Source organism: Callorhinchus milii, unplaced genomic scaffold (assembly GCF_018977255.1).
Source record: "Callorhinchus milii isolate IMCB2004 unplaced genomic scaffold, IMCB_Cmil_1.0 Scaffold6, whole genome shotgun sequence".
Lineage (NCBI taxonomy): Eukaryota > Metazoa > Chordata > Chondrichthyes > Chimaeriformes > Callorhinchidae > Callorhinchus > Callorhinchus milii.
Window position 1 is genome coordinate 635,103 of NW_024704747.1, and position 16,707 is coordinate 651,809.

Sequence of the window (16,707 nt, forward strand, 5' to 3'; positions counted from 1 at the left end):
CCGCTCAGCGGGCTCCAGCCTGCTCCATGTTCCCCGGTCGGGCCTTCAGCCTCTCTGCCCGCACCCTCTGGAACTCCATCCCGGACCTTCTCAAACCCCTCCTCTTTGACCGTGCCTTCGGTCACTCTCCTATCCCCGCCCTCCACCCCTCCTGATCCCAACCCCCAGCTCAGATCCGAATCCCTGACTGTCCAGCACCTTGGGATGTAGGTGCACACATACACCAGGTCTAACCAGAACAGCCGGGCCTAACACAGCTCTGAGCCCTGTCGACCCTCAGAGATAGAGGTGAAGGGCTGGCTGGGGTTTAGTGGGTTTGCTCGGTTAGATAACGTAGGCTGTAAGCACCGACCTGCAGGAACATAATGGGACTTTACCCCAACAGGTTTGGTGGGAGTTGTGCTGATGTAAGACAATACTCTTCACTGGGCCCTATGATGAGCCTGAACTCGATGTGAAGGTGTGGGAGCTGGACGGACACAGATAAACACAATAATGTGACACTCACTGAACTGAAATCTCTATAAAAAGAAATGGAATCCAGGTCTGCTCGCTCGCTCCGGGGATTGTAAAGTCTTGCGGAGTGAAGTCTGGGCCTTGCGCAGAGATGGTTACCACGGTAACCGTGTCAGGTCCTCGGTCTGAGGTGTGACCGGAACAGCGTGAGAGACTTTGGCTTGAGCGATTGACGTCGAGAGGTGTGCCGGTGATGGGGAGGGGGGTGTGGGGGGACAGGGGTGTGGGGGAGGGCAGTTCCAGGGAGCTCTCCGCAGACTGGAGATCGCTGGTGGGTGGTGGGGATGGTGGGAGAAAGGGAGAAGCCTGCCCAGCTCGGCCACAGTCAACAGGCAAAGTCCTCGAAGGGCGGCCTGTGGTGGTATGGCAGCAGGTTGGTGGCGTAGGGGCTCCCGTCAGATAGGCTGCTCAGTGCCTCGCGGGAACTCTGTGGGCACAAGACACGGGACAAGGCGTCAGGTGATGATTAACACACATTTGCCATTTGCTTCGTAAAGCGCCAGGAGGAAAAAATAAAGACTTATAAACATTTGCTAGACAAAGGAAGACCAAGGTCTATCCAGATCACCTTGCACCATCCTGCCAGTCGCATGACATGTTGTGTCCCAAACCAAATACTGTATCCCCCCAAATTATTTCCTATCAGAAATCTATCTCATTTGTTCTTAAAACTATCGACATTTTCTGCTTCCACTGTTTCCCTGTGGACCTGTTCCACGTGTTTACTACTCGCTCACTGACGTAGTTTTTCTGCAGATTTGTTCTCAGTTTACCACCCTTCAATTGCAGGACTTAAACTTTGCCCAGGAGACTCGTTTTGTTTTAAAATGCTAAACAGCACAGAATTGTGAAAAATCCTTTTAAATCCAGTCTTAACTCGGATGAGACGTTAAACCTCACTCTTTCCCCATATGTGCCCTGTTCAGGTGGACGTTAAAGATCTCCTGCGGCGCTGTTGGGGAAAGAGATGGGAGTTTCTCTCTCCCGGTGTCCTGGTCGACAACCCCCCCCACCCCCAGTTCATAGCTGTTTGTGAGATGTTCCTGTGTGCAAAATAGCTGCTGCATTTGCCTACAAAATATGAGATGGGAGGTCACGACGGAGCCTGGGATCGGAGACGGGAATGTGGGAGGAAAGAGGGAGCGATCCCTGATTTCTCACCGGCTTCATGTCGGCCAGCCCCAGGGTAGCGATGGGGTCCTTGCTCTCTCTCTGAGGCTTTTGCCGTTGGAACGTACGCTGTGCCTTAACCCGGATCACCTGCGCGGAGAGAAAGGAACACGGTGAACAATTATACATAGTTGTATATGTACAGCACGGAAACAAGCCACTCCATGCTGGGGTTTATACTCCACACGAGTCTCCCCCACCCCACCACCCGCTCCTCCCTCCCTCCCTCCCTCCCACACTCTCTATTCCCCTCCATCATGTGAAGGTCCAGCTTCCTCTTGAAGATATCTACACTATCTGATTCAACGGCAGCGAGTTCCACACTCTCACTACCCTCAGTGTGAAGTTGTTCTCAGTCAGATTCCCCCAGTTGCTATCTTACATAAATATGCTGCCTGAAGTGATGGTTGAACCCACCTTAAATAACTAGACTGTTCACACTGGTTGAGTGGTTTCTCTTTGCTCAGAGCTCCCTGTGGTCCCTTTGTTAAGACTGTGTCAGCGTGAGGTGCTGTGCTGTGTGAGGCTCTATGTACGTTCATGGAGAGGAAGTTATTCTCACCTCATAGATGTAATCAATGATTTCCAGGACGGTGAGGATACTGGCTCCAATAAACAGCCCCATCTGCCCCCCAATGTCACCTGTTGGGGGGGGGTGGGGAGGAAAAGAGGGCGAGCAGGGTGTAGGGGGAGAGAGGGTGTGGTGGGGAGGACGGGAAGAGAGGGTGGAGAATGGGGTAGGGGGAGGGGAGAGTGAGCCAAAGTGAAACCCAAGACACCGATTTCTTAACAATCAAACACAAAGCGCACCCCCCCACACACCCCTTCCCCCCCCCGGGCCGCAGTACACATCACCCGAGAGAGAGAGAGTTTCAGGTAAATCTTTGTCCTGTTTGATCTCAGTTCCCCCCCTCCCCACGGGTAGTTGAGTCACTCACCCAGCAGCCCCTCCACACTGTAAGCTTCCTTCTGCTCAATAGTCTCATAGTTCAGGGCTTCGAAGAAGATGTCCAGGACCAGGTAATTCTCCCTGTGGGGGAGGAGTGGTGGCGAGAGGAGGGGGAGAGGGGAAGATGGGCCGTGGGAGAGTGGGTGTGGGGGAAGAGGGAGAGAGGGACAGGGGGAGAGGGGGGAGAGGGGTGTGTGGCGGGGGAGAGGGGGTTGGGGGGTGTGGTGTGGGTGAAAGTGGATGGGGGGAGAGGGGGGTGTGGATCAGTGGTAAGTCGGTAACGCAGTGTCTACCTCGGCTCTTCAAGCAATAAAACATTTTTTTTTGCAGGTGGTGGGGGTGGGGGGTGGCAGCTCGGTCTGACACACCCACGACTGTTTGTGTGTGGGACGCTGCCGTGCGCAATTGCCTGCTGTGTTTCGCCCACGACGTACGCAAGTCACTACACTTCCCAGTACGTTCTGTGAAGCGCGCACAGGGTAACTGACCTACCTGATGTAGTCTGTGGTGGTGTTGAACTTGTGAGCCAGAAACTTGGCAGAGCCTCGGCTGGGAATCCTCACCATGGACAGCTCCTTGTTGTAGCGCGTGGTGTGGCAGGGGGTCACGCACGGGCAGGTCTCGTTAGATTTCTTCACTAGATCGTCTGCCGAGAGAGAAAGAGAGCGCGAAAGAGAGAGAGAGAGGCAGGCAATTCATCACAGCCTCAGCCTGGGGGACGGGGTTTGGGGGGGGGGGGGGGGGGGGGAGTTTCCCCCTTGGGAGAAATTCACATCACTCCCCACAACTCATTGTCCCGGAATTCAGACATCTTCAAACAGCAGCAAAGAAGCTCCCACCCCCTCCGCACACCCCCCACCCCTAACCTCCCCTCAACTCCGACCTCGCCTCAACCCAACCCCTCCCCCACCCCCCCCCGGTACAGACGAGAGCTCAGTTTAATGTCTCATCCAAAGGACGGCGTGTCCTGGAGTGTTAGCCTGGACTGTGAGCTCAGAGGCCCCACATGTCTGGCTTGGAGACGAGAATGCGAGTGACTGGGCTGAATGAGGCAACACACACACACACACACACTAGAGGAAATAAATACAGGTAATTAAATAAATACGTACCCAGTGTCTTATCAGCGCACTCCATATAGTCCTCTGGACTGCAGATTGATTCATTACCTTTAGCAGAAGAGAGAGAGATAGAGAGACCAAGAGGCCAATAGGGGGCTCGCTCCCCCACTTGAGCTCTCTAACCCCATTCCCTCTCTCTCTCTCTCTCTCTCTCCCTCCCCATCGTGTCTGTGCTGGGGCTCGCTCCCCCACTGAAGCTCTCTACTCTAACCCCATTCCCTGCTCTCTCTCTCTCCCCATCGTGTTTGTGCTGGGGCTCGCTCCTCCACTGGAGCTCTCTACTCTAACCCCATTCCCTGCTCTCTCTCTCCCCCCATCGTGTCTGTGCTGGGGCTCGCTCCCCCACTGGAGCTCTCTACTCTAACCCCAACCCCTGCTCTCTCTCTCCATCGTGTCTGTTCTGGTGCTTGCTCCCCACACTGTGCTGGTGGTGAGGCAGTGCTGGTACCTGGCATGTGGACCATTCTGCAGCCACAAGCCTTCAACACGGCCTGTTTCTCACAGTTGAGCCGGCATGCCGTGATGCTGTAATTGACATAACCGGGAACGTTGCTGTTGGGAAGCTCTGATTTGCAGTTGCCCCACGGCTCAGGCAGGTAGGTCAGCTGTTGGCAAAGAGAGAGAGACCGAGTTACAACCAACCTGGCCTGGCCAGTAAAACTGGGAAAACAAGATCCTGAGCTTAGTCCTTCACCCCCCGATCTCTGACCCCCTGCTCCCCTGCCCACCCGCCCGGGCTTTGAGTCCAAGGTTTCCTGTCTCAGTCCCGGTTTAATATCTTACACCTCAACAGGTCCCTCTGTAACACACGTCTCTTCTCAAGGCTGAAGAGGGGAGAGTGGGAGGGAGGGAGGTAACTACCCGCTGTTCCTGGCAGGACACAAAGGTCTGGAAACCCGGCGGAACTCCGAAGCCAAGCTCATGGATGTACGGAGGCTCATCCTGACTGTGGATCTGAACACGGATTCCAGCCTCGAATGAGGTTTCATCTACAGAGAACAAGAGGGTGCGGGAGGGAGAAAGGGAGTGAGTGGGAGAGAGAGAATGAGCGGGGGAGAGGGAGGGAGAGGGGGAGGGAGTGAGAGGGACGGAAGGAGAGAAAAATTAAGGGAGAGAGATAAAGGACTTGTTTTGAAAGTCTACATTACGTTAACCATAAAAATTTACAAAACAAATGAACATTTATACGGCTGCTTATTTCTCATTGTTTAACAAGCCTGGCTTAGCCCCGGTGTGTGTGTGTGGGGGGGGGTGGGGGGGCAGGGATTTTATTTTATGGGGTATTGTCTTGACGGCCAGGGATAGAGAAGAACTCCCTTCTCTTGTCCTGACAGCGTCGGAGGAGATATTTAACATCCGCCTGAACAGGGCACAGATGGGGAGAGTGAGGTTTAACATCTCATCCACAGGACGGCATCTCCGATAATACAGCGCTCTCGCTCTCTCTTCCCCCAGCGCTGCGCTGGAGCATCAGTCTGGATTGTCAGCTCAGAGCCCCCCGAATGGGGGTGAGGCAGGGCTTGAACCCTGTTCTCCTGGCCCTGAGGTGTGAGCGCTGTGCGTGGCGGTGTTGTTCACAGTCACTGATCACCGCAGCATCGCCAGTCACTCTCACACCTACCAGTCTCTCGCCAGATGGGCAGATACTCCTCCTGCTGGATGTCCATCATGATCTCCAGCCCGTTGCCCATGCCCCCTGCTTGGTTTTCCATGTCCGCTCTCTGCCTGAGTTGAACGTGTAGCACTTGCCGTACCTGGTGTACACCTGGCCATGGTGGGATGGGGGCGGGAGAAAGGTTAGAGGTTACAGAGAACAAATACACACAGGGTGGGGGCTGAGTCCACAAACACAAGCCTGAGGCACTGAGCAAAGAATCATGGGAGCCTTAATGTCCTCCTGCCCAACCACCCCATCTCCCCTCCACTCGGTGTCCGTACACTGGCTCTGGGAAGCCCTTCCCTCCATTACATGCTGATTATCTGATAACTGATGTTGTAGGAACAGCAGCCGGTCAGTCTGTCTGGGCTTGGCTGGCTGACTAGACTGAGCTAGGCTGTGCTGTGTTGGCGCTGGGGTGTGTTGGGTTAGGCTGGGGTTGGGACTGAGATGGATTGGGTTAATGCTGGGTTGGGCTGAGTTGGGTTGGGTTGGGCTGTAGCTCCAGTGTGAGTGCTGTTGGCTGGGCCGGTCACTGAGCCCTGATCAATCACCCCCAGGAGACATTGATTACCTACCGGGAACGGCCTGGCACCTTCTCCAATAACACAGTGGCTATTAGATTATCTGGAATTACCAGATCGATTCAAATGTAGCTGCGACTAAGTACTTGTGTAACCCTGTGTTGTACTCCCACGTTGGGGGCTCTGAGCTCACAGTGCAGGCTGACCTTCCAGCCCAGCATCAGGCGGGGAGAGAGAGCGCAGCATTGCCAAACACGCCATCCTTCAGATGAGACGTTAAACTGAGCTCCCGTCTGTGCCCTGTTCTCTCATGGCGCTGTCGGGAAAAGAGACGAGTTTCTCTCTCACCTGGTGTCTGGCCGACAACTCCTGGATCATGCGCTCAAGGCAGTTTGTAGAAACCTCAGTTTAACGCCTCATCAGAAGGGTGGCGTCTCTGACAATGCGGCACTCTCTCCCCCCTCCACTACACTGGAGCGTCAGCCTGGACTGTGAGCTCAGATGAAGGGCTTGAACCCACAACCTCCTGACCCGGAGTTGAGAGTGCGAGGATGAGCCGGGCTGAGGCTGAGTGACCACACACTGTGCTGTAAAGGTGATCAGCCCCCATTAGCCTGATTGACAGAGAGCCTGGAGCAAATACATCACATCACATCTCCAACCTTCTCCTCACAAGGCAACTGCCAACTCCTCTGTCAGACCTTCCCTCCAGCCCTTCATCACTGTATCTCCAGCTCTCTCTCTCTCTCTCTCTCTCTCTCAGCCTCTCACTCCATCTCTGTCTTTCTCTGATTTACTCCTCTCGCTCTCACACACACTCCCTCTCACTCATGCACACCCTCTGTCACTCTCGAAGTCTATCACTCTGCATTTCTCCCTCTCTCTTTACCCCTCACTCACTCACTCACTCACTCGCTTACTCATTCACTCTCCCTCTGTCTTTGCCTCGCTCACTCACTCAGTGCCAATCTCACTCTCTTGTCGGTCGCTGAGCAAACTCAAGAGTAACGCTGCCAGACTGGCTCATAGCTCAGTCACCACGATACGCACAGCCACACGGGGTGTTACTTATGCGACTCGTGTGACATGTAGCGTGTGTCACGTTTTGCGGCAGGTATCTCACACGGCATAGTTCGCACGGGTTTCTGTGCCGTGTCACGTGTATATTGCATGACCCATGACTGAGTGGCGTGGTCTGGTTAAGCAGGTAACATGTTGTGGTACCCGGTGTCTCTCTGTATAACAGGCACCAGGGGGCGCTGTGTCCATGTATAACCAACATCTGGACTCAATTCCCTACATCTGCACAAAAGCAGCTCCAAAATTCCCAAATTTCTGTAAAAATCCCATTTCCCCCCCCCCCCAGGTGACTGTGGCGTTCCCTCCTTCCCAGCCCTCCCCTCCCCCACCACCCCTCTCTGCCTCTCTTCTCCCGCTTGGCACAAAAGGTCCCATTTCCCCACCTCTAGGATTGAAATTCTTTTCCTTAGAAATCCCGAGCGATGGACAGCTGGAGCAGTGAGGAGTGGGGACGGAGAGGCTGGGAGAGGCAATAGGATTCTGAATGGGGTTAAGCCAGGAAAACCTGGACAATCCTCTCCGATAGGAGTCCTGTAGCTCAACGGTAAGAGCAAGTGAGAGACCTGGTTGGATTCCCGGGCGGGTCAGGGCGAAACCTTAGGCAAGTTTCCTTGCTCCTGTTTTTAAACAGTGAGTAGGAACCCAGTTGTTAGTCGATTGGCTGATTGCTTTTCTGGGGGTAATAATCCCTAATAAAACAAATGTAAAAAATAATAATCGGGTCACTCAATCCACGGCTGTTTGTGGGACGGACGCTGCTGTGCGCAATTGGCTGCCGAGTTTTGCCCATAAAATATACAGTCAATTCACTTCACAGTATATTCTATGAAGCACTTTGACACGTCCAGAAAACGCGATGAGGCGCTGTATCAAATGCAAGGATTATTATTATTATTATAGGGGGCAAGGGCAAATTTCGGACAGGAAGTGTTTCTTTGCATTGAGGGGGATAACGGTTGGTAACGGGGGTCACTGGGGGTGGGGGGCTGTGCCCGGGACGTTGGAACTCAGTTAAAGGACAGTTTCCTCCTACTCCCTCCACCCACGCTCCCCCCACACTGAGGGCTGGTTTATTTGAGGAGAGATGCGTGGTAGCATTTGACAACAGTGTAATTATAATGTACTAAACTAGCTATTAAATTGTCATTATAAACACGACTGTCTTTGATTTAGGAGTTGTGTGCAGGGCTGTTAATAGCATCTTGTCAGCCTTCCTCCCATCTCCAGACATCCCCTCCCATCCACACACACACAGATACCCCTCACAAACTCCCCCATCGCCTCCTCAACAAACAAACATTCCCAGGTGAGGCAAAACCCCAGGCAAGTTTCCTTACTCCGCACGCCTCTGTTTACCCAGCAGTAAGAAGGAACCCGATTGTTAGTCGATTGGCGGATTGATTTCCGGGGGTAATAGTTCCTTCAAAAAAAAATAATAATTTGGTCCATCAATCCCCGACTGTGTGTGGGACACTGCCTGTGCACAATTGGCTGTCACGTTTCGCCCACAAATTACAATGATTCCACTGTACAGTGTATCCTGTGAAGCGTTTTGAGACGTTTCAATGACGTGAAAAGGCACTGTATCAATGCAAGGATTATTATTATTGTAATAAAGCCCCCCCCCCCCCGACGTGGGTGGGGTAGGGTGGAAGGGCTCGAATCTCTGAGGAGGAGGGGGGCGGACATGAGGAAGTGAGCGGAAAGGAAGCTCGGCGCAATGTACGTAACGCTGTGTGTTTGTCAGCCTCCCCCCCCCCCCCACCCCCCGCCGGCCCGCCCCCAGTGAAGGACATCGCACAGGACAGCAGTAATCGAAAATCCGTTGATTAAAATGCCAGAAGCAAGTCATTTGCATGCGGCAGCCAGCGATCAGCGGACTGAAATATATCATTAGCCGTGGAGCCTGGTAACACAGCTCCCACACCGCAGGCTCCCCCAGACCCCTTCCTGCCCAGCGCTCGCCGCTTAAAGGCCCCACGTCCACCCTGGGGAGACCCCGGGGAAACCCATCTGGTCTCGTCCGTCCACAATCTCCCCTGCCCCCCCTTTCCTATCGCAGTGTCGAGCTGCATTTTGACTGATTTCCAGTGGACCAGACTTGATCTCCCCCTCCCCTGTGACACCATTCCCAACCATCGATTCCCCCCCTCAGTGTAAAGACACACTTCCTGGTTTATGTCCTGAATTTACCCCTCGTCGCCCTCCTCTACTCTGTGATTTGAGACATTTCCAGGCACCGTATCAAATAATAATAATAATCCTTGCCGTTGATACGTCTCCAAGAGTTTCACAGGATGTACTGTAAAGTGTAGTGACTGTGTATTTTATGGGCGAAACGCGGCAGCCAATTGCACACAGCAGCGTCACCCACAAACAGTTGTGGATTGAGTGACCAAATATTTTTTGAAGGGATTATTACCCCCGGAAAGTGAACTGCCAATCCACTAACAACCGGTTTGCTGCTTATTTCCAGGTAAACAGAGGCGTGTGTTGAGTAAGGAAACTTGCCTAAGGTTTCGCCCGGCCCGGGAATCAAGCCCACGTCCTCTCTCATACCCACTAAGCTACAGGCTCCGCAACGCAACAAATGCAAAGATTAATATTCATTCTATTTCATTCCATTCTTGGTATTGCTCTTTTCCGACCATTCGATTCTCTGCGCTCAGTTTTCCTTCGTTGTAACCTTCCTGTTTTCTCCTTGTTCTATTTTCCCTCTGTCACCCCCTTCTCTCTCTCTCTCTCTCTCGTCCTCAGCCACCTTCCTCCCCCTCTTCGAAATTCTCTGCCAGAGATCTTCAGCTCTGAATTATTGAAGACCCCGCATTAGCGGTAAGGTTGGTTGGGGTTGAACGGTGAAAGGCCAGAAACACAGAGGGGGGGGGGGGGGATTGGATGGATGGGTGAGGGGTTTCGGTAGACACATTTGCAGGAAGAAAATGGGGCGACAGGGTGTGTGTTTTCGGAGGGGAGGGCGTGAGGGAAGTGGGGTTAAGAGGAGCATTTTTAATTGGAATCGCTGTGTCGCTCCCAACCATAAGTGACTACTTGTTCCTGGACTGGTTGCAAAATTGATGAGGATCCTTGTCATCCCATCACAGGTTAATTCGGTAAGGCTGATGGCTGTCGACACGCAATGGGTTTTGCTTTCTCAGGCGTATGAAATGGGGCAGCCTGGCTCCTGGCACAGCGCTCGCTCGCTCCTCATTAACATAAAGCTCTCCGGGAGGCGCTGTGAGATAAGCAGCCTGGAGCTTGCTCCCCATTGATCTAGAAAATTACTGGAGAGCCAGGCTTGAAATTGCTTCAAATTGCTGCAGACATAATGTTATCCTCTGAGCAAAAGCAAGTCCGCGGCCCCTGCCCTTACCCACTCCCCCTCCTCCCGCCCAATCCCATGTTCTCTCCAGGTCACCCCGCTCACTCCCAGGACAGGGGGGCACAAAACAGGCAAGCTCCCCCCACCCGCCCGCACCATCCGGACTCTATCCGTCCGGATTTAATCATAAAATTTCATACACCATCTCCGTATCATTTTTTTTCTGACCCACACACGGAAACCCATCACCGTGACCAACCGGGAGTGGGGTGGGGGGGGGGGAGTCGGTCAGACTGACCAGTCAGGCTGAGATTGTCGGGATCACAAACACAGCTATTTACTTTCTTACACAAGTCACCGAAGTGCTCTCTGCTGTCACTTGTTTCACACTTGGTTTAACAGCGGATTAAAGGCAGCTGCTCAAGCCAGGCTCCACACAATTTTTCACACACACACCATCTCCTGCTCTCTGTCTCTCCATCGTGTCTGTGCTGATGCTCGCTCCCCCACTGGAGCGCTTTACTCTAATCTCATCAAACGCAACACGATGGGGAGAGAGCAGGGAATGAGATTAGAGAGCTCCAGTGGGGTAGCGAGCACCAGCACAGACACGATGGGAAGAGAGAGCAGGGGATGGCAATAGACCTAAGTTAATGTTAGGTTCTCAAAAACACAGCAGACTGAAAAAAGGACCGCTTGTTTTCTGTCTGACTGCCTCCGGCATCTAGTTACGTAGCTGTCTGACTGTCTCCTTATCCAGTTTATTGCTCCATTAGTCTCTCTGTGGTGTCTGTCCAACTGTTTGTGTGACTCGGAGTCTGTCCTCTCCATAACCCATGTTCTCCCCGAGTCATGCCGACCAGCGTCCGAGGACTTCACCGACCGCTCTGTCCCTCTCACACCTCGGGGTCAGAAGGTGCTGGGTTTAATCCCCCGATCCAGGGGCTCTGATCTCTGGTGCAGGCTGATGCTCCAGTGCAGCATTGGTGGGAGAGAGAGGCATAGTGGGGAACTGAGGACAGAAGGGGGTGTAAAGAGAGATGGGGGAGAGAGAGAGTGTGTGGGATAGGGTGTGAGGGGGGAAGAAGGAAATGGGGGAGAGAAGAGAGGATTGAGGGGCTGCAGAGCGGGGAGAGGAGTGACGTATTGTGAGAGTGACTGAACTCTCCACGATGGAGCTGAGAGATTATGAGAGAGCGCGCGCGCCTGAGCCCTACTCAGCTCTGATTCTCACAGCATGTAATAATGGCCTCTTTATGTCTGCCTGAGTCTCTGACAGCCCAACCGTGGTGTCTGAGAGAGAAGCTTTTGTCCGTTGTTCAAAACCTGTGTTGCTGGCAGTGGTCACCGTGAATGTGTTGCCTTTGTCCATCGCACTGACCTCGCCCCACAGTCAGCGCCTGGGAGTCACTCACCAACGGAAGAGTTAGAAAGTGCTGAGAGAGTGTGCGCACCTCAGTCATTGTGTGTTTGTGTGTAGGTGGTGTGTGTGGGGGCATGTGTGTCGGGGGGGGGGGGGAGGGGGCGTATGTGAGTGTGTGAGCGGTGTGTGTTGGGCGGTGTGTGTGTGTGTGCGCGCGTGCGGGGCGAGGGGCTGTGTGTGAATAGTAAATGAATGGAAGGCAAAAAAAATTTATTTCAAGAACAAATGAGGTAGATTTCTGTTATCTGGGGATACAGTGTACACTTTGGGGCATGACATGTCAAGCGACAGCCAGGATGGTGGAAGGCCAACTGGATGGACCTTGGACAAAACACAAAATACTGCAGGTGCTGGAAATCTGAAAACAAAAACAGAAGTGGCTGGGAACACACAGCAGGTCAGGCAGCATCTATGGAGAAAGGAAAGTGAGTCAACGTTTCAGGTCCCACAACCCTTCGTCAGATCCGAAAAGTTGACCAACATTCCTTTCTCCATAGATGCTGCCTGACCCGCTGAGTGTTCCCAGCCACTTCTGTTTTTGGATGGACCTTGGTCTTCTTTCGTCCAGCAAATTCTTATGTTCCTATGTATGAGTGTGTGTGTGTGTGTGTGTGTGGGGGGGGGTGCAGAGTGTGTGTTGTGTGTGCGTCAGTATGGTGTGCGTGTTGTGTGTGTGTGTGTCTGTATGGTGTGTGTGGGGGGGGGGTATGACACATAATAACGATGGCTGATATCAGCCCATGACCCTCAGTTAATAAGCAGGTCTCTGCCCTGAGTGAACAGGAATTAGCAGCTATCTTGTCTCAACAGCACCTCAGCTCAGCAGCCTCTCGGCAATTCGCAGCCAGACACGTCCGTTCGCAGGTTTAGCCCTCCCCCCACGTCACGGGCTCTGAGCTCACAGTCCTGGCTGACGCTCCAGCACAGTACTGGGGGGGTGGGGAAGAGAGAGAGAGAGAGAGAGAGAGAGAGTGCTGCATTGTTGGAGATGCCGTCCTTTGGGCGAGATGTTAAACTTTACTCTCTCTCCAAGTCTGTACGCTGTTCAGGCGGACGTTAAAGATCCCACGGCGCTGTCGGGAAAAGAGATAGGGGTTGCTCTCTCTCTCTCTCTCTCTCTCCTGGTGTCCTGGCCGACAATCCCATGATAAAATCACTCACTTACTTCACGGCTGTTTGCGGGGTCGTTGGTGTGCGTATATGGGCTGTCACGTTCCCTCCAAAACTATACAGTCACTATTGCTTTACCCTGTGTCCTGTGAAACACTTTGAAACCTTTTGATTCTGCGATAAGGCGTGATATCAAATACAAGGATTATTGCCAATAATAATTATTATAAACTGAGGCCCCTTTTGTTTGTGTTTGTGTCTGTAAGAGTAAGTATGCACGTGAGTGTGTGCGTGCGAGTATGTCTGTGTGAGGGTGTGAGTGAATATTTGAGTCCGTGTGCGAGTGTTGTGCTTATGTGACTGTATGTCAGTGTATGTGTGTGAGTGAGTGTCTCAGTTTTTGTGCCTTGGTATCTTGTTGCATTGATATTTTTGCTCATTCCTGATTTGACGTCAGTGACCTGAGAGCCTGTTGTGTATAATAACCACCTTTCCTCACTCACGGTTACTCGTCTCCTCACCAGCGATAACTAATCTTTTTACCCACACAAAGTGCTTCATGCACCTCATCTACACAACAGAGTCAGAAACAGAGACGATGTCTCCGACAATGTGGCTCTCTCTCTCTCTCTATCCCCAGCACAGGCTGGACTGAGAGCTCAGAGCCCCTGACGTGGGGGATGCTGGAACCCACAACCTCCTGCCACCTGACCCTCCAGACCAGAGTTTCTCCCAGTGACCTAGCCAAAAATTTGCTGGATTAATTTAAAAAACAGTTGGTCACTCAATCCACGACTGTGTGTGGGACACTGCTAAGGTCAATTGGCTGCTGCGTTTTGCCCACAAAATACAGTCAATCCACTTTACAGTATATTCTGTGAAGCGCTTTGAGATGAAGGCGTGATAAGGTGCTATATTAAATGCAAGGATTATTATTATTATTAATCAAAACTGAGAGAGAGAAAGAGAGAGAGACACACACACTCATTCACTCAACAAACAAGAGAGAAAGAGAGAGAGAGAAGCAGAGAAAGAGAAACAGGGAGCTAGAGACTGAGAGAGAGACAGAGAGAGAGAGAGAGACTGAGAGAGAGAGAGAGAGACAGAGAGAGAGAGAGAGAGAGATGATAAAGATCAGAGTGAAGTAATGTTTCAAGATGGGAAAATTCACATCTGACAAGAAACAGCTATTTCTGAATTGTTTCAACCACAACAACAAATTACATCTGTATAGCGCAGAGGATGGTTCAACAATGATGACAGCGAAGGGAGGGGATGTTTTACCCCCCCTCCCCCCCGCCTGTGAGCCTCCCCCCAACATCATACTCCCCGCACCCACTATGACCCTCCACACCCAGTGAGTGCTACTCCTGCTTTGACCTCACCTTCAGTAGGTGTCTCTGTATCACAATCTCCAGCTCATCTGATCTCCTCACTCCCCGTCTGCCTCCCTCACTCCCTCTCTCTCCCTTGCTCTCTCCCTCCCTTGCTCTCACTCTCTCACACTCCCTCCCTCTCTCTAGCTCTCAGTTTCTCTCCATCGCTCTCTCCCTCCCTCGCTCTTTCATTCCATCGCTCTCTCCATCCCTCACTCTCTCTCACTCACTCACTCACTCACTCACCTCCATGTATTTTGTATAAAGTGGACCTGGGATTTAAATTCACAGTCAATATTGTATCCCAACATGTGACTGTCAATCACTAACACATCTCAACATTTGATTGCCATTCATTGATACGCCAAAACACGACAAGCCCCAACATGCCTGAACATGTGACATAGTTACTAACATGCCTCAACACACGACCGCCAGTCACTAACATGCCTGAACACGTGACCGACAGTCACTAACACACCTGAACACGTGACCGACAGTCACTAACACACCTGAACACGTGACCGACAGTCACTAACACACCTGAACACGTGACCGACAGTCACTAACACACCTGAACATGTGACCAACAGTCAATAACATGCCTGAACACGTGACCGACAGTCACTAACACGCCTGATTGATACCGCGACCAAATGCCTCAAGTGGCTTGATTGACACAGAATTGAGTAGCGACCATGAGCCCCGACTCACAGAGCGCACATGTTTTGGGACACGCAAACACGTCCCAGAACACACACGAGGCCTACGACACGAGCACACAGGCACGCACACATGCTACAGCATGGAACTGGGACACATGCACAACTGGTGTAAGAGGCAGAGGGAGGATTAATATCCCACCAACTGTCTCCCACTCTGCAAAAGTGTGAGAGACACATCGGCTTCTCATTGATGTAAAACATTAATATTCCCACAATCTGAGAGCAGAGAGAGAGAGCGAGAAAGGGAAAGAGAGAGCAGAGAGAGGGGAGATAAAGAATGGAGGGAAAGAGAGCCCGGTGAGAGAAAGAGAGAGAGAGAGAGAGAGAGAGAGAGAAAGAAAAAGAGCTTTGGGAAACAGAGTAAGGGAGAGTGAAAGCGAGCAGAGAGAGGGAGTGAAGGAGGGGGGGAGAGAGAGAGACCGGAGGGAGAGATGGAGGGAGGGAAGGGGAGCGTAGAGAGTGAGAGCGGAGGGAGAGTGAGCAGATGGAGGGAAAGACTGTGAGTGTGGAGAGAGGGATGGAGAGGGGGAGTGAGAGAGAGAGAGAGAGAGAGAGAGGGAGGTATAAAGAGCAGAACGTACCACGGAGAAATTAATGGGCAGACACTGAACTCCACTGAAGTTACAGTTCTTCAGCATCTCCTTCATCTGGTGACCAGTGCGGTTAAATATGTCCTCCATGTTGGCCTTGGCGTAGCCCTTGTTGGCGGCCTTGTTCTTGGGCGGGAGCCCGGTCATGTTGGCCAGGTGGAAGATGTCAGCGTCAGTGAGGGCGGTGTGTCGGAAGCGGTTGATGTTGCAGATGGTGATGGCGGGGAAGGCGATCTCCCGGCCATTCTGCTCGTCCACTGCGGTGACGTGGTGGTGCTGCAGGTACAGCACTGCACTGCTCACCACCTGGTGCAGGAAGAGACCGAGAGAGGCCAGGAAGGCCATCGTCCAGACCCCCCGCCTCAGCCCCCCGCCTCCCCCTCGCCCCAGTATCTGGCTCAGCCCATGTAGGGTGCAGGTGTCAGCGAAGGCAGACAGGGTGCTGGGGGGAGCTCCACTCTCCTCCTCCAGCAAGCTCTCCTTGTCACATTCCCTCGTCGCCTTCTGCTTCTCCTCTTCCTCCGAAAAGGCAATCTTGCAAACTATTTCTATCGGCATTTGGCCTGGCTGTGGGAGTGCTCGGCTCTGCCTGTGTCTCTAGCTGTGCCTGACGTGCGGAGAGAGCCAGCGCTCACCAAACCAACACCACCGACTGGAGACTGAGACTGGATCCTGCTACGGAACTTAGAGCGAGCGAGAGAGGGAGGGGGCGAGAGAGAACGAGAACGAAAAGAGAGAGGGAGAAAATGAGACAAGAGACGGGGAAGAGAGCGGGGGGAAGAGAGAGACGGAGACAGAGAGTGAGGGGGAGATAGAAGAGATAAAAGGGAAGACAGAAGGGGGGAGAAAGAAGACAGAGAGAACGAAACAACGAGAGAGAGAAGATAGAAACGAGAGAGACGGAGATAGAGCGGGAAGAGAAAAGAAAGAGAGAACGAGACAGAGAGAGGGGAAAAAAAGAAGAGACAGACACAAAGAGAGAGAGGGCATGAGAGAAGAGACAGAGAGAGAGAATGAGACAGAGAGAGAGCTGGTGGCTCTCAGTTGTGTTTCGCTAACTGCCGGAGCTCACTACTTGATGACTGCTCTCTGTCCTGCTTATCAGCACTAATACAGCTGTCACAGAGAGAGAGAGAGAGAGCGAGAG

General features: G+C 52.6%; 1 protein-coding gene across 1 annotated transcript; it reads right to left on the bottom strand.

The window, feature by feature from the left end:
• Positions 1-841: 841 nt before the first annotated feature.
• LOC103190655 (acid-sensing ion channel 4-A-like) lies at positions 842-16,284 on the bottom strand. Its single transcript, XM_042336176.1, is given in 11 exon segments — positions 842-943; positions 1,678-1,776; positions 2,249-2,328; positions 2,625-2,716; positions 3,128-3,281; positions 3,748-3,804; positions 4,205-4,361; positions 4,618-4,745; positions 5,378-5,470; positions 5,473-5,521; positions 15,552-16,284. Coding segments are annotated over 11 exon segments (1,578 nt in total). The 5' UTR covers positions 16,119-16,284.
• Positions 16,285-16,707: the final 423 nt, after the last annotated feature.